Source organism: Podarcis erhardii (assembly GCF_964252035.2).
Source record: "Podarcis erhardii genome assembly, chromosome: 2".
Lineage (NCBI taxonomy): Eukaryota > Metazoa > Chordata > Lepidosauria > Squamata > Lacertidae > Podarcis > Podarcis erhardii.
The window spans coordinates 25,537,907-25,558,764 of record NC_138498.1 but is presented as its reverse complement, the minus strand read 5'-3'; the positions used below and the strand labels follow the sequence as shown (position 1 = coordinate 25,558,764).

Genomic DNA, 20,858 nt, shown 5'->3' with positions numbered 1-20,858 from the left:
GTAATTTTGTCTTGTTTTGTTCCAGCCCTGGTTTGTTAGCCTACGTTCAAACCACCCCAACAGTGATGTAGAACCTTTTTGGCTTTAGATGAAATGGAGAAATATTGCTGGGTGTCAAAATCCCTGGCCCACCATTTCCTGTGACTTCGTGAAGATGCTAAATAGTATGAGGGACAAAATAGGCCAATGCCAAAGGGGTGAACGGTGGTCCCCCCAAACCACCTTCTGGGGACACTTCACCAAGCAGGACTGAAGCCACTGAAAAATGGTGTCTCCAAGCCAAATGTTGGACATAATGGCCAGTGACATAAAAAGCCACTGAGCATTCTAGTAGAACTAAGAGGGACCCCATTACTTCCCTGTCTATTATCTAGCGTAGATAGTTGGCAAAGGCAATTTTAGCCCCAAACTATATCAGAACCGAGATTGGAAGGCTTTGGCCTTCCTAGAAAGTTCCCAACTTGCTCTTCTCAGGTACAGAAACCAGGTTTGAGATGTGCCCAGATGACCATTCAAAGGACTCACAGAAAAAGTATCTTTATCTGTACAGATGACTGTGAAATTCATGAACTTTCATTGTGTTTCTCCTCTTTCTAGGCTTTCTTGGGTCCTACTGTATACCAGTCTGATATTTGTCATGTCCCTTCTCATGTCGGTCATTGCAACATTCTCTTCGCTCTTTCCCAAAAGTAGCAGCTTTGTGATATTTCTTCTTTTTTTCCTATATGGAATATCTTCCGTAAGTGTTTGTATGTGTTCGTGCTCATTGTCGGTATATTGAGAGTACTGTGTTTTGGAGTCCTTCTTGCTATATTGGCATAAACGATTTGTTTATGATGTGTTTTTTTCCTCTGCTGTGAATAGCAGTAGGTACCCTACCTCTTTGACATAAGAGGTCCTGAATAGTTACATTTGCTTATACATTTTGGCAGACATTATTTTTCATTTGCTGTTGAATGTATTCAAATGGCTACTTACCACATAACCCTTCCCTGATATTAGAATGAACTGCATTACTTATTCACTGCAGTCTTATTTTAAGTTGGCAGCTTTTAAAGAGTTATTAATTATCCATTAGCCAAGGGTGCAGTTCATCTTGGAAACATTACCACTGATTTTTAGTGGACCTGGATTATTCCAGTAGTTTCTGAGTGTTTTAAGTCTTTTGACTTTTAAACAATTTATTGCAGGCATAGGCAAACTCAGCCCTCCAGATGTTTTGGGACTACAACTCCCTAGCTAACAGGACCAGTGGTTAGGGATGATGGGAATTGTAGTCCCAAAACATCTAGAGGGCCGAGTTTGCCTATGCCTGATTTATTGTTTCTTGATGCTTGCAGGCATTTAAATAAATCAATGGTGGGTAGCAGAATGCACTCTGTGGATACTAAGATTAATTTATTTACAAATTTATCATCTGCCTCCTGTGAGGCCAGGGGTTTTGGTTTTCCAGTTTCAGAACAAACATCTTCAAACAATAGGCTATGAAGCTGGCTTGTTTATCTAATCACTGTCCATTTCAAACCACGATTCCTCGTTTGCCTGTCACGACAAGCCACAAGTTGTCAAAAATGAAATGTAACTCTGGCAAAGTCCCTAGCATGCAACCCCAGGTTTTTGTGTGGGCTCATTTCTGTTCATGCATACAGTAAACAATGGTTTAACATCATGTGCAAATTCAGCCAGCATATCAAAAGCTATAACACTCTTAGGAAAAGATCCTCAGGATGATGGCCAGTTGATTTCTTGGATCAGGTACATTATAGATATTAAGAGAGCAATACGTTGTAATTGTTCCAAATTGTCTACACAAATTATGATTTCAGCAATTTTAATCAAGGTTTCTTGTGCACTGAAATAAATGTTCTGTTTCTGTTCAGGTTTTCTTTGCATTTATGCTGACCCCTCTCTTCAAAAAATCAAAATATGTCGGTACGGTTGAATTTCTGACCACCCTGGCTTTTGGTTTTGTGGGCCTGACAATCGTCCTGCTGGAGGATTTTCCAAAGTCATATGTCTGGTTACTAAGTCCTCTGTGTCAGTGCACATTTTTGGTTGGTGTTGCACAGGTTAGTAAAGTTCCCTATTTAATCAGTGCTGGTATATGGGTTTCCATGAATAGTAACTTCACTATCGCTTAAATACCAGATAGGATAATAAGATTTCACCTCAGTGTAAAAAATGTGTGACACGGAGTTGTCATTTCTTAAACTTGCAGTGAACATGTTGCTTGTTTATTATCAATGGTTTTCTCATCAGCTAACATTGGCAGATATTTTGGGGGGACCAGAGCCAGAATAAATCTGCAACCCACACCCAGCACTCTCTGGGATGAGTAAATTTGGAATAGCTGGATCTTGGGCTCAGCCAGGGCTATGCAAGCTGAATTCCCTCATCTTGGCTCAGCTGGAGATATGCCAGTATAAGTCCCATAGCCAGCTGAAACCTGCTGAATTGAAGTCAGGTCAGGATAAGTCCCCCCCCCCCCCCAAAGGGCATTCTGTGGGTATGGTAGGGGCAGGGCAGCGGAAGACTTAGTGTTATTCCAAACTCCTTTGAGCTCAGTCACATGACCTAGTCAAACTTGTATTTTAAAGGCTTGTTTAAAGCCTGACATCAGCCCTACTCCTGAATGGAGTTAGGAATAGGATGTTCACAGACGCGTCCGGGATTTCAACTAGTGTCCCAGGGGAATTTCGGAAAACCGGCCAAATGTCAACAACTTCCCCCCAAATAGCTCAACAACCCTGGGATATGTCCCAAAGCATTTTTTTTTTTACTCTGGGACAAATTACACTGGCTTCCTGTCATTTGCATCACTCTAATTAGCCTTTTCCTTTTGCTAGTATACAAACCAATAATAATGTGTCTCCACAATTATTGATGTAGGAGAATTAATGGTTTTTGTTTTTGTTTTTGTTTTGTTATGTATTTTGTGTTCTCATTTTGTATTTTTATCTTGTGAAGCGCCTCGTGATCTTCAGATGAAGGGCAGTATACAGATTTAAATCATCATCATCATCGTAATAGTCTTTAAGGTGCCAGAGGACTTAAGCAAAAACAACAAATATAGATAGCCCTCCGAAAGGAGGTTTCTGCTGTAAACATTTGTACTAAGTGTATTGGTTTGCCGCTGTGAAAATGTGACTGCTAACCTTTTCCCAAGATAGTCAGTGGTTAGGTTCACCATCCATGCACTATATAAACCTTTCTCCTTCCATGTTCTGAGTAACCAGCTGGAACCTGCTAGGGTCTGCATTCCAGCAAAATACGGTAGGTAGGACCAGAATAAGTGCACATTCACACCCTTCTATTCTCCTCTTCCCCTCCCTCTCTTATGCAAAGCTAAGTAGAGACAGGCCAGCTGCCTGGCTTGGATTCTCAGTCATGGAATGGGGGGGGGGGTTGAGTGTGGCATTGTGGCCTTTGTTGCTTGGGCTAGTGTGCTTGTTTACATCCCTGCTTTCCTCACGGCGCTACAAGCCAAGAGGAGGCAGCCAAGGAAGCCATGGGAATTGGGGAAGTTGCAAAGTTGCACTCCCCACTCCCAACTGTGGTAGAGGTATTCTGGTCCCCTCTCCTGTTGTATCATTGCTAGGCTGACCAGAGCAGGCATGGCTTGAGGTGAGGCCGCTGAGGTCTGGGTGAAATGATATCATGGTCTGGAGGTTCACCATTCCTGTTACAGGAGCAATGTTCAAGCTCTCATTTCCCATGGAACATGTGCTTACTCTGTTCCCCATGGGATGGCATTCACTCTACCTGCAACAATCATTAATGGTTCATTTTGAGGCTCATTGTTTCCTTTCAAAAATGCAGGGTGTTGTGTGTCCAGTTTCACACAAATAACAACTGTAACTTCTTTGTCGTCGTCGTCGTCTTCTTCATTTATTTATTTATTTATTTATTTATTTATTTATTTCCCGCCCATCTGGCTGGATTTCCCCAGCCACTCTGGGCGGCTCCCAACAGAATATTAAAAACACGATAAAACATCAAACATTAAAAACTTCCCTAAACAGGGCTGCCTTGATGGCCAGTTAGAAAAGTTCCCCTGATAATATTAAATAAAGTAATTCTGTTCCATAGTATCTATAACTTCTATAGTCAGTCAGTTTTATTGCACATAGCCAAAGGCTGCTGCAATGTACACAGAATCATTCAAGAATTAAAAGAAAATACGCTGGATTAATACGCTGGATTACCATAACTTCTGTATTTGTTTGCAGGTGATGCATCTGGAAGATTATGAAGAAGGAAGCGTTTTCTCAAATTTAAGCCATGGTCCTTACCCTCTAGTTATTGCACTTTCACTATTGGCCCTGGACAGCATGCTTTATCTACTCCTAGCACTTTACCTGGATCAGGTGATTCCAGGTATGATTGGTTTTAGCATACACACACGTATGTGCTAAGCATTGCCTAACACAGCATAAAGTTGGTAGCATCTGGTAGGACAACATCCGGTCAGTTCAATGCCCACCTGTATAGGTGCATCCCTGTTCTAATAGTTAAGTGGGAAATTGTTCAGTGGGTTATCCCCATCCTTCATAAGAGAGAATGAGAAAGCATAAATAGGATTCCACCCCTGGATCTTGAGCCAGAGATGCTCGTGGGTGAAAGAAGGATTTTTATGCACCACTAGTATTGTGCAATGCAAAGCATTGTGCAGCTGCACAGACAGCAGATGTGTATTCCCAAACAACTGTCTGAAGGCATTTGACACAAAGGTAAGCTGGTGTGCCTGATAAGTTGCCTGGGTGGGAATCTGTTGTTACTGCTTGGATGGGCTGGGGCCTTTGCACATGCCCCAGAATTATGTGGTTCTTTTAGCTTTGCTTAGCAGGTGACTATGCAGTGTGTACACTCTCGGTGCAAGTGCACAGAGGGAGCAAACCATGGCATAAACTGCCGGCTGTAATTAAAAAGAGATTGTTTGGGAATTGAGAGGCATGTATGCTGACACCTAATTAGGCGCATGATAGTTTGCTATTTGCCAACACCAGCATGAGCCTCTGTTTGGCCTTCATTAGCCCTGGCGAAAAGGAAAAGAACCTTCTTTTGATTTACAATGTCATGGTGGGGACTGAATCAATAGCCATTTGCGTTTCCTAAGATTGAACACCTTTATCTTCAGTTTCCTTTGTATCTTAGATCCAAATATAGCATGGACTTGAGACAACTGAGTTCTGATTGGTTGTTGCCAATGGAGGCTGGTCCATTAGGGCAAATGGAGCTCTTCTCCACCAACTCAGTCTACCATCAGCCAGTCCCCATCCCCCCCCCGCCTTACAGCCTGTCCTGGGGGTGGCACTGTCTGCCAGCCTGCTGCTCCTTAGTCTCAGTGCTGCACTTGCAGAACTCGGCAGGGAGGAGGATGGGGGCAAGAGTGGAATTAGTTGGCTCTGCTTGGCTTTGCGCCACCTGCTGTTGACCTCCCTGTCTTCCGTCATACTAATCTCAATGGGCACTACCCACCGCTAGTTTTTGCTTCTCGCTCTTACCCCTTAGGTTGGCCCAGTCTGTGGGGTGAAATTTGCATGGCCGTGTTGCGAGAACGTAAATAAATTTGAAACAACTTTCCCAGGCAGCTGTACAAAATGGTTCCATAAATACTTCCAAATATGTGTTTCTGTTGGGTTCAGAAAATGCAAATACTCTACACGTATCTCCTGATTCATTTGAGCAGAGCAACTGGGCATTAGTTTATGCTGATAATTGAAGGACCTGCATGCTCTGTAGTACTGACAAACTTTCCTTAATAAAGACCTAAACCCCGAATAAACCTTACAGTTTTCTCAGTTATCTAAAAAACCGGTAAGCCATAATTGGAAATCAGTGAACATAAAAGCACCTAGCATTGATATGCTTTGATCAGCCTGTAGTTAATATTTACAGGCCTTTCTTCCTCTCTCTCTTTTTTTTATTTCTCAGGAGAATATGGATTGCGGAGAAACTTTTTTTTCTTCCTGAAACCATCGTTTTGGTTAAAGCGAACCAGAAATTATAAAGAATTGTATGAGAGCAGCATTAACGGGGCCTTAGATTTCAATGAGATAATTGAACCGGTATCCTCTGAATTTCAGGGGAAAGAAGCTATCAGGTATGGACTGATTATGCTTCATTCTAGCTTCTGTTGCTAATGTCAGTTACTAATACATCAGGGCATGGGACACGGATGGCACTGTAGTCTAAACCACTGAGCTTCTTGAGCTTGCTGATCAGAAGGTCAGCAGTTCAAATCCATGCGACGGGGTGAGCTCTCATTGCTCTGTCCCAGCTCCTGCCAACCTAGCAATTTGAAAGCAGCCAGTGCAAGTAGATAAATAGGTACTGCTGCAGCGGGAAGGTAAACGGCATTTCTGTGCGCTTTGGCACTGGTCACGGTGTTCTGTTGCACCAGAAGCTGTTTAGTCATTGTGGCCACATGACCCAGAAAGCTGTCTGTGGACAAACGGCAGCTCCCTCGGCTTGAAAGCGAGGTGAACCCCACACCCCATAGTTCCCTTTAATGGGACTTAACCGTCCAGGGGTCCTTTACCTTTACCTTTTTTTACATCAGGCAAGTCTGAAGTAGCAGTGATTCAGTGATTGGAATGTGTAGCTACTGCAAGTAGCAATTATTTTCATGGTTCAACTAATGTCGTGTAAGAAATGTTATGTAGTGGTTTCCGCATGTTACCGTGAACCAACTAGTTCTTTTGAATATGCAGGTTAGCTTTCACTGCAAACCAAAGCAACCATTATTTATGGTAAAATAAATATTGATCCCTTTATACTGTTCACTGTTTATTTTGCTAGGGAAATTCTGCCAGAGTTCTGTGTTACCTTTTTATAAAAAAATAAAATAAATAAAATTAGCTTGTCTTCTTTCAGAATCAACTGTGTACAGAAAACATTTGTTAAGAAAGGTGAAACTGTCGAGGCTCTAAAAAGTAAGAATTTCATCCCTCTGCCACAAGTGGGAGTCCTTGTACTTCAGTTGCTGCTGTTTATTATATATGGACAGCAGAATCAATGACATAGCACTTGAACAAGCTTCTCCTAAACCTCACTGATTATTAACTCTTATGGTTGTTTAAATATATTAACATATGTTATATTAAGTTGTGATAGTTCCTTAAGGGTGAGTGGGACTGTACTCTGTATGGCAGGGTTTCGAACATTTAATAAGGAGGCATATAGCAGCACTTTCTTACAGCTTTTATCTCTGTCTCTCACTCCCACCCCAAATCACTTCATTCTTCTTTCCTTTCCTTTCCTTTTTTTAGGTTTATCATTTGACATATATGAGGGTCAAATAACAGCATTACTTGGGCATAGTGGAACAGGAAAAACAACCTTAATGCACATTCTTTGTGGATTGTGTCCACCTTCTGATGGTAAATATAATCAAAATGTGTCTAGTTTATCTGATCTGGGGGCTAGTAAAGAAAGAGTCCTTCTAGGAAGAATTAGACAGGTGGAACTACTTGATTTAGTTCATAGAACAACGGGTGCAGCATGACTCCTGTGGAGGGCCTTCTCGGTAGTGGGTCGTGGGTCCCTCCCTGTGGAACACCCTCCCTTCAGATGTCAAGGGGATAGAGAATTACACAACATTTGGAAGACATCGGAAGGTAGCCCTGTATCGGGAGGTTTTAAATGTTTGATGTTTTTATTGTGTTTTAGATACGCTGTAAGCAACTCAGAGTGGCTGGGAAAACCCAGCTAGATGAATGGGATATAAATAATAAAACTATTATTATTATTATTATTATTATTATTATTATTATTATTATTATCCAGCTAAGTCCCTGCTGCAATTCCAGTGGTCCACACTAACTATTTTTTGTCTTAAGATTTCTTTTCTGCATCATTGCCTATCTTAATTGTATTTTTTCCCCATTAGGTTTTGCATCAATCTATGGATACAGAGTTTCTGAAATAGATGAAATGTTAGAAGCAAGAAGAATAACTGGAGTTTGCCAACAGTTAGATATATATTTTGATGTATTAACAGTGCAAGAAAATTTGTCAATAGTTGCCTCAATTAAGGGGATACCCCCCAATGATATGATACAAGAGGTGAGTTAATTCGATGCAAGCTGCACAGTGCATGCAATCATGTTTAATTAAGGTCAACATATTATATTTAATGTTTTCTAAGCAAGCTTGGTAGATGTCCCAGTAAATTGAGGTTACTTTTAATCCTTATTTTTAAAGGTCCAGAGAGTTTTACTGGATTTGGATATGCAGCCCATAAAAGATAACCAAGCAAAAAAGTTAAGTGGAGGACAGAAAAGGAAGCTGTCAATTGGAATTGCGATTCTTGGAGATCCAAAGGTAAACAGCGGAGGGACTGAATGTCCATAGTATTTTGTCTTCCTCATGCAAAATAGATGTTTCTTTGCCTTGCGTGCAACAGTTAAGTATCTGTAAAAACATTTTACAGTGCATATTCATTATTCCTGTTCATTATCCTATTTCTGCTTTTAAAGTAAAAATACAAAATAGCCAAGTGTTGTGGTTTATTGGAACTGACTGGGATTTTTACATCTGGTTCAGTTGCAATAACGCTCTTGGTGAGAGTGCTGAATCCTAACCAATAGATCACCAAGGAACTCAATAATGCTCTTGGAAATGTATGTCCATCTCTGTATACCCAACTTGCCAAGAAACTTATGTACACCTCCCCATACATCTATCTTGAGACTGAGTGCTCTTGTGAGGGTCTATTGTATCTAGCACTATTGTTGAGGGTCCTCTTTCAAATCATTTTTGGGCTGCAAAGTTCAGTATTAAAGGAAATAAGTTGGTAGCTTCCAGAATTGTGGGGAGTAGAGGAATAAGCAATTGGGAGTTTTTCTCTCTCCCTCTAACAGCTTCCAGCTGACGAGCCCGGAACCTCAGCAGCTCAGCACTATAATGCTTTTTTCCTGTAGTGTTGACAACTGAAATACAGTGCTTGTGGAGCATCCAAACTGAAAGGCACTCAATCAGTTTGTCATTAGATGGAGCAATGGGGATGTGGGTGGTGTTGTGGTCTAAACCACTGAGCCTCTTGGGCTTGCCAATCAGAAGGTTGGCTCTGTCCCAGCTTCTACCAACCTAGGAGTTTGAAAGCATACCAGTGCAAGTAGATAAATAGGTATGACTGCGGCAGGAAGGTAAACGGTGTTTCTGTGCACTTTGGCTTCCATCACAGTGTCCCGTTGTGCCAAAAACGGTTTAGTCATGGTGGCCACATGACCTAGAAAGCTGTCTGCAGACAAACGCTGGCTCCCTTGGCCTGAAGCGAGATGAGCGCCGCACCCCATAGTCACCTTTGGTTGGACTTAACTGTCCAGAGGTCCTTTACCTTTTTTACCTTTTAGATGGAGCAAGTGGCTATTACCTCTAGCATGCTGATAGCTCCCTGTTGTACGTTAGTGGTACCATTTTTGGTACCTATCCCCCAGCACTCAGAATTGAGATGACTGTATGATGGTGGTGAGGATAAGTGCCTGCCTTATTGCTAATAATCTCACTGGCAATTTGAAATGAATACCTAGATATTCAATCTATTGCTTTCCTTGGCCAATAATTCAGGTATTACTCTTAGATGAGCCAACTGCTGGCATGGACCCGTGCTCACGGCATACGGTTTGGAACCTGTTGAAAAACGGAAAAGCCAATCGCGTGACGGTGTTCAGTACCCATTTCATGGATGAAGCAGACATTCTTGCTGGCAAGTGCAAAACATTTTGGGGGGGAAGTGGGGTCTTTGTTTGTTAAATACGTGTTTGGCAATATGACCAGCTTTTTACTCCATTGGTTATTACTGTATCAACTGGAATAACTGACGGTATCCTCTGCTTTTGTTTCTAGATCGGAAAGCTGTGATTTCTCAAGGAATGCTGAAATGCCTTGGCTCCTCTCTGTTCCTTAAAACAAAATGGGGGATTGGCTACCGCTTGAGGTATCTGTAGTTCGAAAGCCTGTTTCACTGTGTGTGGTAAAGGCCACAGCCCAGCCCAGGGTTAGATGCTATTAAACCTAATGAAGTCAATAGATTGCTGCTCACAGGGCCGGCCCAAGATATTTTGGCACCTGAGGCAAACCACAAAATGGCATGCCCCCTCCCACCCAGGGAAGAACGGGTGAGTGAAGATCTACATCAGAACAAAGAAGGGTGGAATAAAGATCTACCCTGGGATCTGCTGCCTCTGTGTATCTTGCCGCCTGAGACAGTAACCTCACCTTGCCTCATGGGTGGGCCGCCCCTGGCTGCTAATATTTCCTTTGGCTTTGTTGGAATATTAGAAAATGGATACATACTTATAGATTTTGTTATCAGTTGGATTAGGAAAATACAATTTCTCTTGTAAATCGGCTTTCAGTATGTTATTATTCCTAATTGTTTCTAAAAACAAGACTGAGGCTTGCTTTGTAAACAAAAAATGCTTATATTTTGTATTCCTCTCCCCCTTAGTATGCACATAGACAGGTACTGTAACACAGAAGGTACAGCATCTTTGATCAGACAACATATCCCTGGAGCCAGTTTGTTAAAGCAGACTGAAGAGCAGCTTGTGTATGCCTTACCTTTTAATGACATGGACAAATTTTCAGGTATAACTTAACTGTCTATTGAAATTTCTAGTGAATCACATGGATGGCTTTTTAAAAATAAATTGCTGACATGGGAGGAATTGGTTCAGATTGGGACCCCAGTGCAGAGAAGCCTTAGCACTTTGCCCCACATTGTTGTCCCAGTCTGGATGGCCCCCACCGCACCAAATTGCACTGGGGAGGAAAGTTCCCATTGAACTCTCTAGTTTGGCCTTTATTTCAGGCTATATAGTCTTTGACTTACGTCCTGTTATGTGGAACAAAGATACAACAGTTATTGTGGAAGAGGGCTGTTGACTCCCAACTCTTTCCCCCAAAAATAGCAGTTCTGGAAAGTAATAGGAAAGTTCCCTGCAAAAAAACCACCCCCCCAAGGCTTCAAGCCTTAGACACATTTTTGTCCCTTACATGAATGCATTTTCTGGACTACAACTCCCATCAGCCCCAGCCAGCTTAGTCAGTGATCAGGGATGATGGGAATTGTAGTCCAGAAACATCTGGAGGGCAACAGATGTTGTGCACCCCTCCCTTAAACAATAGCGATAACAAAAGTCGTGTTGCTGTTGTGCTGAGAACAACTTAAAGAAGTAAGAGAGCATCATTGCAAATAAATGTATTTCCAAGCATTAACTTAACTACTTCTTCTTACAGCACTGTTTGCTGATCTAGACACTCACTCTCATTTGGGTGTCATTTCTTATGGAGTAGCCATGACGACTTTGGAGGATGTGTTCCTCAAGCTGGAAGTCGAAGCTGAAATCGACCAAGCGGGTAAGAAGCAACTGCAGTGCTTTCTCTAGTTTTCTAAAATAAAACACCATTATTATTTAAATGTAGATCTACCTTTCCTCCCAAAGAAGCCCAGTGCAGCAAAGATGATCAGTATCGAGTTTATTAAGGTTGTATTTGCAACTGGTAATAGTGTACAAGATCCCATTCTCGTGATATATTTACAATGGGAGAGATCATTAAGACTGCAGTTCCAACCATATTTATTGGAAAGCTGCGCTGAACTCATTGGGTCATTCTAATGCAAGGGCTAATATATCGTTCTAGAGTTGTTTTTGATTTTCAAGATTCTGGTTCCAACAACGCTGCCCTCCAAAAACAAAGCGTTTTCTATTTCCTCCTTTTAAGTAATACCTCATCCCTCTAGGCACAGTCCTGGCACTTGGCACTGCCAAATTAATGCAAATCCCAGAGTATAGTGTGGCAAACTTAATTGTAGGGTGTTACTGACAACCATAGTATAAGTGTGGACCCAAGCTTTATAGAGCTGTGGTTTGATCAGAGGGGATCAATTCTAAATTGCCAACCTGTTCTACTCTTTCCCCCTTAGATTTTAGTGTATTTAACCCAGAGCAAGCTGAAGAGGAAATGGATGAGAAATCTGTTGATGAGTTAGAGCAGAGCCTACTACTGCTATCTGAGACGAAATCTTGTGCTGTGAGCAATAAGTCTCTTTGGAAAAAGCAGGTCTTTACCATGGCGAAAGTACACTTCCTTAACTTAAAACGAGAGGTTAAATCAGTGGCAGCGGTGTAAGTATTTCAGCTTCGCGTTCCATAGAATTGTAGACCTGGGAGGGACCTCAAGGGCAGTCTACTTCAACCCCCTACAATGCAGGAGTCGCAGCTAAAGAATCCCTGACAGAAGGGCAAGGTCCAACCTTTGTTTAAAACCTCCCAATTTTTTCCCAGAGGGCGAAGCATGTGGCGAATGGAGCATCACGCCACTCCCACTTCTCTTTATATATGTTTACCTGATTAAATGTTGGGAAGCATTGGAAATGGTAAGGTAAAAGGACCCCTGACCACTAGGTCCAGACGCAGACAACTCTGGGGTTGCAGCGCTCATCTCGCTTTACTGGCCGAGGGAGCCGGTGTTCGTCTGCAGACAGCTTCTGGGTCATGTGGCCAGCATGACTAAGCCGCTTCTGGCGAACCAGAGCAGCACACGGAAACCCCTTTTACCTTCCCACCGGAGCGGTACCTATTTATCTACTTGCATTTTGACGTGCTTTCAAACTGCTAGGCTGGCAGGAGCTGGGACAGAGCAACGGGAGCTCACCCCATCGCAGGGATTCGAACCGCTGACCTTCTGATCGGCAAGCTCTAGGCTCTGTGGTTTAGACCACAGCGCCACCCGCGTCCCACTTGGAAATGGTGGGAGAACGGAAAACTTATTGTTTACAAGTAGCATTCGTTCCACATGCCAAATATATATACATAACCTCTGGTTACGAACTTAATTCATTCCAGAGGTCCTTTCCTAACCTGAAACCGTTCTTAACCTGAGGTACCACTTTAGCTAATGGGCCTCCTGCTGCCGCTGTTCTCATCCTGAGGTAAAGTTCTTAACCTGAGGTACTACTTCTGGGTTAGCGGAGTCTGTAACCTGAAGTGTTTGTAACCCAAGGTACTACTGTAATAGGGATGGCAAACCTTATTCATCCTGAGGGCTGCATCGCCAAACACAGCATTTTCCCAGGAGTTGTGCTTACACAGGAAGTTGATAGCTGCCTGTTGATAGGCTGTTGGGGGGGGGGAGTCTTTAAGGGGTGGATATAGGAGGAAAACCAGGGACAGTGTGCTTGTGGGCTGTGTTAAGATGCTGGCCTGCTGGTAACTGTCTGAGAATGTGGATGAAGGATATGATATCGTTCCTTTAGACATGCCTTGTGTCTGTGTTTTGATTGTTAAGTCGTTTCAGTGTTACAAACTCTATATCTATATCTATTTTTCTATCTATCATGGGTTTTTCTAAAAAAAAGAAAAGAAAAGACTTGAACACCACAAAAGTCTCAAGTTAGGCTCTTCACTGATCTAGAGAAAAGGAATTCTTAAATAGACTTACATATAAATTGGATCCGTTTTAATTATGCTTTTCCTTTCCTTTTTTCAGATTCTTGCTATTCGCAGTGTTTCTTCTTATTCAGATTCTTATGTTCCTTATACACCATTCCTTCAAAAACGCAGTGATCCCTATCAAACTCTCCCCAGATTTATATTTTCTTAGGCCCAATGAAACTCATCACAAATACAAAACCAGTCTCCTCATTCAAAACTCTACAGGTAAGATGTATTTTATAATGTATTTCAATCACAATTTTAATACGTGCATCTTTATCATATTGTTTTATTTTCTTATTGTGAACTGCCTTGGAATTATTTTTTAATGAAAGGTGGTATGAAAATGATTTTTAAATAATTAAAAACATCCAAGTTATAAAATACAATTGATTGTGATGTACAGTATAAAAGAATAGTATGTGTTAGTTCAGGTAGAAGAGTGGCTGGTGTGGAGCATGGCTGGCAGGTGGCAAACTCAGTCCTCAAAAGCAGAAACAAATCTGGGCATTCACTCTCCTCCCAATTCATTTGCAAATTGGACTGACAGACATGTTTTGCACCAACAACCATTCTTCCCCCTGGTCCTGTTAGCTAAGAATCATGGGAGTTGTAGGCCAAAACATCTGGAGGGCCGCAGGTTGGGGATGCCTGGTTTAGGCAAAGCATCTCTTGCTGCTGTAATAGCTGCTGGTGGTGAAAAGGGGGTGTTATTTTTTGTTTGTTTTAAATGAAGATTTCTGCCATTATTCTCAAAGGTGAGCAGCCCCTTTAAATCTTGCTACTGGGTTTCTGGGGGTTTTCCTGTTGTTATTCTGTCTCTCACAGCTACAATAAACCTACCATTAAAATTATGGACTGGTCATTTCTTCGTCAGAGGGCAAACGGGCAAATTTAGCAGGGGATTAAATACTTTCTCCCCTCACTGTATATTCAACACAAAAAAACCAGCGACAATTTGTTGTTGACAAAGGACAGCTGGACATATAAAGGGCCCCGTTACCTTCAGTAGCTTCGGGCCTCATCAAATCTAAATCCAGCCTTGATACTCACGTATCGTTCTCTTCGTTGTCTTTAACCTAGGATCAAACATTGACGACATCCTCAGATCTCTTAGGAGCCAGAATATTCTGACAGAGATACTCAATGGCAGTGACTACGGATCAGCTGACTCCCATGGAACAGCGTTGAATGGTAGTGATTATGTCTCATTTGCTCCACACAATGCAGGATTAAACGTGTTGCGTGATGACAAGGTGAGAAGAAATACTGGTCCTCTTGGGATTAGAGACAGGAAGGCCTGCAGGGGGGAAAGCCAGAAAAATGGGGGGGGCAGGGGTTTTTCCGTTTTCTTCCAAATGGTAACAAACAGCTTTGTTGGGGGGAACCCTGTCCCCCCCCCAATTTTCCCGGGTTTTTTTTCCCACACCTTCTCTCATCTCTGCTTGGGATATAGAGAGCTCAAGTAAGCTGTTGCGCGTGTGGTTGCAATATGATGGAGTTAACTTGCTGGAAGCCAAGTAGGCTGGGTCACTGCCTGGATGGGTGGTTATCTGAGAACCCCGTGTACAGGGCCCTGAATTCTGGGATGGAAGAAATGTACTAAATATAAAGAAGCAATACTTTTAATGTTTATTTTTAGTGCATAAATGTTTATTAAATGTATGAGTCACCTATTAAAGTGACATTCAGAACATAAAAAACAGATCCCTCCCCCGGTTGTAAGCAATGGACGATTACTTCTAAGAAGTGGGAAAGAATCCTACAATAAGTCCCAAATTAGAGCCATTGCTTCTTGGAATAAACACAGGGGAGTAACATGGCTAATCACTATTTTTGCAGTGTGATTTGACCACCAACAACCATGCAGTTGCATTATAACATTTATCAAGGTGGGACTTGTAATGTTGTGACATGTTTTGTAAAATCCTTTTAGAAGCACATGATAGATACTCTGTAGTCTGAGGGCATCCTTGCACAGAGGTATTTGCAAGCCTGATGTCCCATAAGTAGTATTATCTGAGTCTTCTCAACGCTTTGTGAAACTGTGTACTTTTGATTCTGGAAGCTAGTTTTTGCGTTATATTTTTTTTGCAGAACTACATGTTTACAGTGGCTTTTAACCGTACAATGGTACATTCTTTACCTGTTATGATGAATATCATTAGCAACTTGTACCTGCACAATTTAAACGTCACTGAAAGGATCCATGTCTGGAGTAACCCTTTCTTTCAAGTAAGTGAATGCAAAACCCAAAGACTAATAATTGTAACTTGAAGTGGAAAGGGAAATGTAGGTGTCTTTTTTTCTTGGGGATAAGCAATCCCCCTGTTTTGCTCCTTTATTCCATTATGGATCCACTGCACTCCAGTCTGGTCCTGTAGATGTATGCTCAGTGGTGGAGCTTCATGCTCCAGCATCGGGGGGCGGAGAGCAGGCGGGGGCAGGGCTAGCGTGTGTCCTGGGGGTGTGGCATGCCACCTGCAGGGGCTTGGCGCCCAGCACAGGCGGGGGGGGGCAGCCATAATGGCACCCCACTGGGATCGTGCTGCCGGGGGCGATGCACTCCCCCCGCACTCCTCTTCCTCCGCCAGTGTGTATGCTAAGAACTGGGAATGTCTACAATATTAATTCCACCCTCATATTTTTCTTGCTGCAGTTTCACCATTTATATTTATTCGAATTAAACACACACACACACACACACACACATTTTCTTCTTCTTTGGCGATCACTTGTAGCCGAGTAAGATAGTCTTCCATAAACACGGTTTTAACAATGAGTCCATAAGTGACTGTGGAGGCCAATTCTGGATCCACACGTCCTTCCACAGTGGGGACATTGGTTTCCAGACGGGAGTTGATCACGGTGTGGATTTGCCAAGTGTGCCTCCTCTTAGCACGTTTCTCCCTTGCGTCCTGAGTTCGAGTGTCTTCAAAGCCCGTGACACCTTTGGTAAAGGCTGTTCTCCAACTGGAGCACTCGCAGGCCAGTGTTTCCCATTTGTCAGTGATTATACTATATTTTTAAAGATTTGCTTTGAGACAGTCTTTAAACCTCTTTTGTTGACCTCCAGCATTACGCTTTCCATTTTTAAGTTTGGAATAGAGTAGTTGCTTTGGAAGACGATCATCAGGTATCCGCGCAACATGACCTTCTTCCAGTACACTGACATTAGTTTGCCTTTTTTCCCAAGTGATGTGTAAAATTTTTCGGAGACACCGTTGATGGAATCTTTCGAGGAGTTGGAGATGGTGTTTATAAGTGGTCCATGTTTCACAAGCATATCACACATGAGCACAGCCAACCAAACACAGCCAACCATCTAGCTGTGTACGTGTGGCCTACAAATGTTTGACAACCCTTCTACTGTATTCCTTTCCAGTCACTAGCAGACAGCAAAAACAGGGTGTTGATTGAGTTCATTTGTGGACCCCCCCCCCCATGTCTGCAGACATAAAATTAATGTTCCAGGTGATTTTTTTTTCCTTCTTACACTGAAATCTTTTGACTTGCAGGAAATTACTGACACAGTTTTCACACTAGTTCTGTACTTTGAGGCTGTGTTACTAGGAGTCATTGTAACTGGGATGCCTCCGTATTTTGCCATGGAGAATGCAGAAAATCACAAGGTAATATATTTCAACCCCACAGTATTTAGAAAAGGAACATAAGTCTTATTTACTGGTTCCCCCAATCATCTGGCCAAACATGATATGATATGAATGAGTAGATAATCAGGCCATCTAGTTGTCCTCATGACCCACATTAATTGATCTCACTTTGTAGTGTACTAATCCATAATATACACAAACATATTATATGAGGACCAGCAAATAACAACCACTTTCTCCAAGATTGTTTTAGGATGGTACCATTCAGCTAATCAATACTAAACTAACACAGTGTAGCCTGAGAACATTTGTAGGGGCAGGTATTGAGAACACATTCCACCAACTCTGGTCACCTATCCAGTGCTTTTTTTCTGGGGGGGGGGGTGGAACGCAGGGGTAGGCATGCCTCTAAACATTTTGCGAATCTAAGTTTGGCCTCATTGAGGGGCAGTATTTCAATATGAGTAGGAAAATGAGAGTACGCCTAAACATTTTTTTAAAAGAAAAAAAAAAAGCACTGCGCCTATCTATTTCTTGGTCTGATTTAAAGTGCCTAAATGGTTTGGGGCCTCCACATGTTGGAATGTGATGCGAGAAAAATAAAAAATTACCGGAGGATTTTTTTAAAAAAAAACCAAATGAAAAATATCTTAGGCTGTGAAATGCCTGTCTGTCTAGTACTTTTCACACTGAATTTTGCAGAAACTTTTGTGCCATCAGAAAAAATAAATTCGTGTATGTTAGCTGCAGCAAAAATACTTTTTTGCTAAAACACGGCTAACACATCATCTATTAATGAAAGGTTGGAGAAACTTTGGGAGTTTGCTGCTAGGGCCAAATTAACTCATTACTTCACATTTAGGCAACAGGAAGGTATGATAGCTTCATAATAAGATGGAATAGTTTTATTGAATATAGCAAAATTAAATGATTGTGGCCACATGTAATAATAAATCAGTTTGTAATGCAATTCAGAACAGATACAAATAGTTTTCAATATAAATCAGTAGTTTTTCAGTTCTTCAGCAGGACAGTACCCTCTCTTTGTTGGTAGAGCCAGTGTGGGGTAATGTTTAGAGTGTCGGACTAGGACCTGGGAGACCAGGGTTCAAATCCCCACTTGGGTGTGAAACTCAGGGAGTGACCTTGGGCCAGTCATTGCCTTTCAGCCTAACCTACCTCATAGAGTTGCTGTGAGGATTAAGGAAGGAGGGGGGAGAACCATGTACGCGACCTTGAATTCCTTGGGTGGGGGGTGTTGTGTTTGCAGAGTCTGGAGCACAGCGGAAGGATGAGGCGTACGTGCCACATGCTTTAGATTATTTTATTTACACTTCAAAGCTGGTAGATTACAGAAAAGCATCTTGCTTCTCTGAGAGCAGAGAAAGCATCCTCTCTCCTCTGAAACACGGAGAGAGAACCCAGAAAAAAAACAGGAAACCAGTGTACGTCACATCCAGTCTCCTTTCCCGTGGGAAAACCCAACAGCACAGACTGTGGAATGTAAACACCTGTCTCGTGACAAGCACTTCGCTGCACAGTGAAGAAAGCAGAAACAAAATGGGATAGAAATGCAATAAATAAATATTTGATAATGATGATAATAAACAGTATGAATAAATTAGTAGTATGCGATTTATAATATCACAATTAATTATAGTTTTAAAATTAAAAGATGCTGCACGAAGTAAGTATATGCCCATATGTGTTTTTTTTAAAAATGGTTTGGGACCACGCTAACTGAAGACCCCTTGTACCTGCCTAGGCTTTATGACCAGTCACTGAGGTCCTGGTCTCAGCAATAAGAGATGTTAGGTTAACAGATTACCAGGGACAGAGCCTTTTCAGAAGTCATTGGCATTTGTAGACCAGGGATTAAATCTCCTTCTCTAACCATATAAAATCCACACGCTGCTCTGGAGGATTTTTATTTATCTTACGCGGGCTTCCCTCTCTCTCCAACACCGATGTATCTGTCTTTCCTTCTTTGAGCTGATCTCTACTTACTATATAGCCTTGTTACTAAATAAGACTATTCTTATTTGATCTCTGTTCATTCATCTCTTATTCGTGTTTTGGCTGCTGTACTTCAGTCCAGGAAGTTCTGGGCTTGCCGGAGGCATCTTGTTGGTGAGAACAGAATGCTAGACTTGATGGGCATCCAACAGGGTTTTTCTTACATTCTTACATTTCTGTGATGTGCATGAGCCGTTCAGCTCTGTTCATCCCAATCCAAAACTGCTGAAGAGCAGAAATCTGGTTAGGCTAATCTGGTTAGGCTTGGTGCCATTTTCCATGTTTGACATGTATTTTAATGTGTTTTGCAGATCAAAGTCTACACTCAACTTAAGATCTCAGGTCTTTATCCATCTGCATACTGGTGTGGACAGGCACTAGTTGACATTCCTTTATTTTATATTATTCTCCTCCTCATGATGGGTAGCTTATTTGTATTTCACCATGGAGTTTATTTTTTCCCTGAAAAGTTTATTGCTGTGGTAAGTTTTGCTTAATTTCAAATAAATTTCCTGTATTTTACTCATTCTTTGTTGTTGTTGTTGTTGTTAATATATTTGGGTTATTAACCCACTTCTCAAAGGTGGAGACAAGATCAAAAATACCTAAATCTTAATTCCTACTAAAATAGAAAACAATGATACCACTTAGCCCCTCATACTGGTTTCACTATGGCAGTGAAAATCCAGCACAGATGCAAACATCTGAGCGCTTCCCAAACATTCAGTTTTTGTACTGTCTTGGTATGCAGGTGCTGTAAACATAAGAATTATTTCCATCTCTTTAAAGTTTTTTTCTGGCTCATGGCTTTTAAGGATTTGTATGCCAGTTCCAATCCAACATGGCAAAGTATGTCTGAAAATGGCAGTAGAGATACAACAGTGCAGCTGTTGCTTTTGTTTTCTATTAGCTACTCCCATTAGGGTATGGGCTGCTGCTTTCTTCATGCAGATTCATGGGCAATTTTGAGCAAAGCGCATATTTTTACTGATAAAAAGTAAGAACATCATCAGTGTACGCCAGCGTGGTGTAGTGGTTAAGAACGGTGGACTCGTAATCTGGTGAATCGGGTTCGTGTCTCCGCTCCTCCACATGCAGCTGCTGGGTGACCTTGGGCTAGTCACACTTCTCTGAAGTCTCTTAGTATCACTCACCTCTTACAGAGTGTTTGTTGTGGGGGAGGAAGGGAAAGGAGATGGTTGGCCGCTTTGAGACTCCTCAAGGGGAGTAAAAGGCAGGGTATCAAGTCCAAACTCTGATTCTTCTTCTTCTCCCTCTCCTGTTTCCCTTATCAAGCGGCCATAGTACAAATGTGACCAGCCATTTTTGGTAAAAAGTGGTCTGTGTTTTCCTTTATCACATGGACCCAAAATCCTTCCCTCCTTCTGAAGTCTCCATGTGCAGGCTATAATCCTGAGTATCCTGCAAGACCGGTCCTGGACAGGAGCAGGGATATTGGCTTAAGGTCTGTGAGGGAAACATGAACAAAATAACAGAAGGGGGAACTTAAAGGACATCACTGAGCCCTGTAGGGATTCCCTGCTCAGGGGTTTAGGGGAGCAGGGATTGCCTTAGTTTCTTAACTGCTGTTACCTATTTCCACCTCGGAACATGTTTTAATTAACACTAATAACTTTCCTTTCCTTACAGATTTTTTGCCTCATTGGCTACGTACCATCAGTAGTTCTGTTCAATTATGTTGTCTCCTTCACCTTTAAAACGATTCAAAACACCAAAGAATTTTGGTCATTCATTTTTTCAGTGGTAAGTTTAATGGTTGTGTTGA

At 42.0% G+C, this 20,858-nt stretch overlaps 1 protein-coding gene across 4 annotated transcripts in view; it reads left to right on the top strand.

The window, feature by feature from the left end:
* Nucleotides 1–20,858, top strand: part of ABCA5 (ATP binding cassette subfamily A member 5) — a 60,533-nt gene that overhangs the window by 22,359 nt on the left and 17,316 nt on the right. For all 4 annotated transcript variants that reach the window (XM_081849494.1, XM_081849495.1, XM_081849496.1 and 1 more), the window contains 19 exons: nucleotides 598–739; nucleotides 1,881–2,069; nucleotides 4,230–4,377; nucleotides 5,935–6,103; nucleotides 6,877–6,935; nucleotides 7,272–7,382; nucleotides 7,892–8,067; nucleotides 8,206–8,325; nucleotides 9,571–9,709; nucleotides 9,850–9,940; nucleotides 10,454–10,593; nucleotides 11,245–11,364; nucleotides 11,933–12,134; nucleotides 13,498–13,667; nucleotides 14,526–14,698; nucleotides 15,540–15,677; nucleotides 16,961–17,074; nucleotides 19,384–19,554; nucleotides 20,723–20,836. In XM_081849494.1, the coding sequence (XP_081705620.1) occupies nucleotides 598–739; nucleotides 1,881–2,069; nucleotides 4,230–4,377; nucleotides 5,935–6,103; nucleotides 6,877–6,935; nucleotides 7,272–7,382; nucleotides 7,892–8,067; nucleotides 8,206–8,325; nucleotides 9,571–9,709; nucleotides 9,850–9,940; nucleotides 10,454–10,593; nucleotides 11,245–11,364; nucleotides 11,933–12,134; nucleotides 13,498–13,667; nucleotides 14,526–14,698; nucleotides 15,540–15,677; nucleotides 16,961–17,074; nucleotides 19,384–19,554; nucleotides 20,723–20,836 (2,686 nt within the window). The remainder of the gene's footprint in view (nucleotides 1–597; nucleotides 740–1,880; nucleotides 2,070–4,229; nucleotides 4,378–5,934; nucleotides 6,104–6,876; nucleotides 6,936–7,271; nucleotides 7,383–7,891; nucleotides 8,068–8,205; nucleotides 8,326–9,570; nucleotides 9,710–9,849; nucleotides 9,941–10,453; nucleotides 10,594–11,244; nucleotides 11,365–11,932; nucleotides 12,135–13,497; nucleotides 13,668–14,525; nucleotides 14,699–15,539; nucleotides 15,678–16,960; nucleotides 17,075–19,383; nucleotides 19,555–20,722; nucleotides 20,837–20,858) is intronic.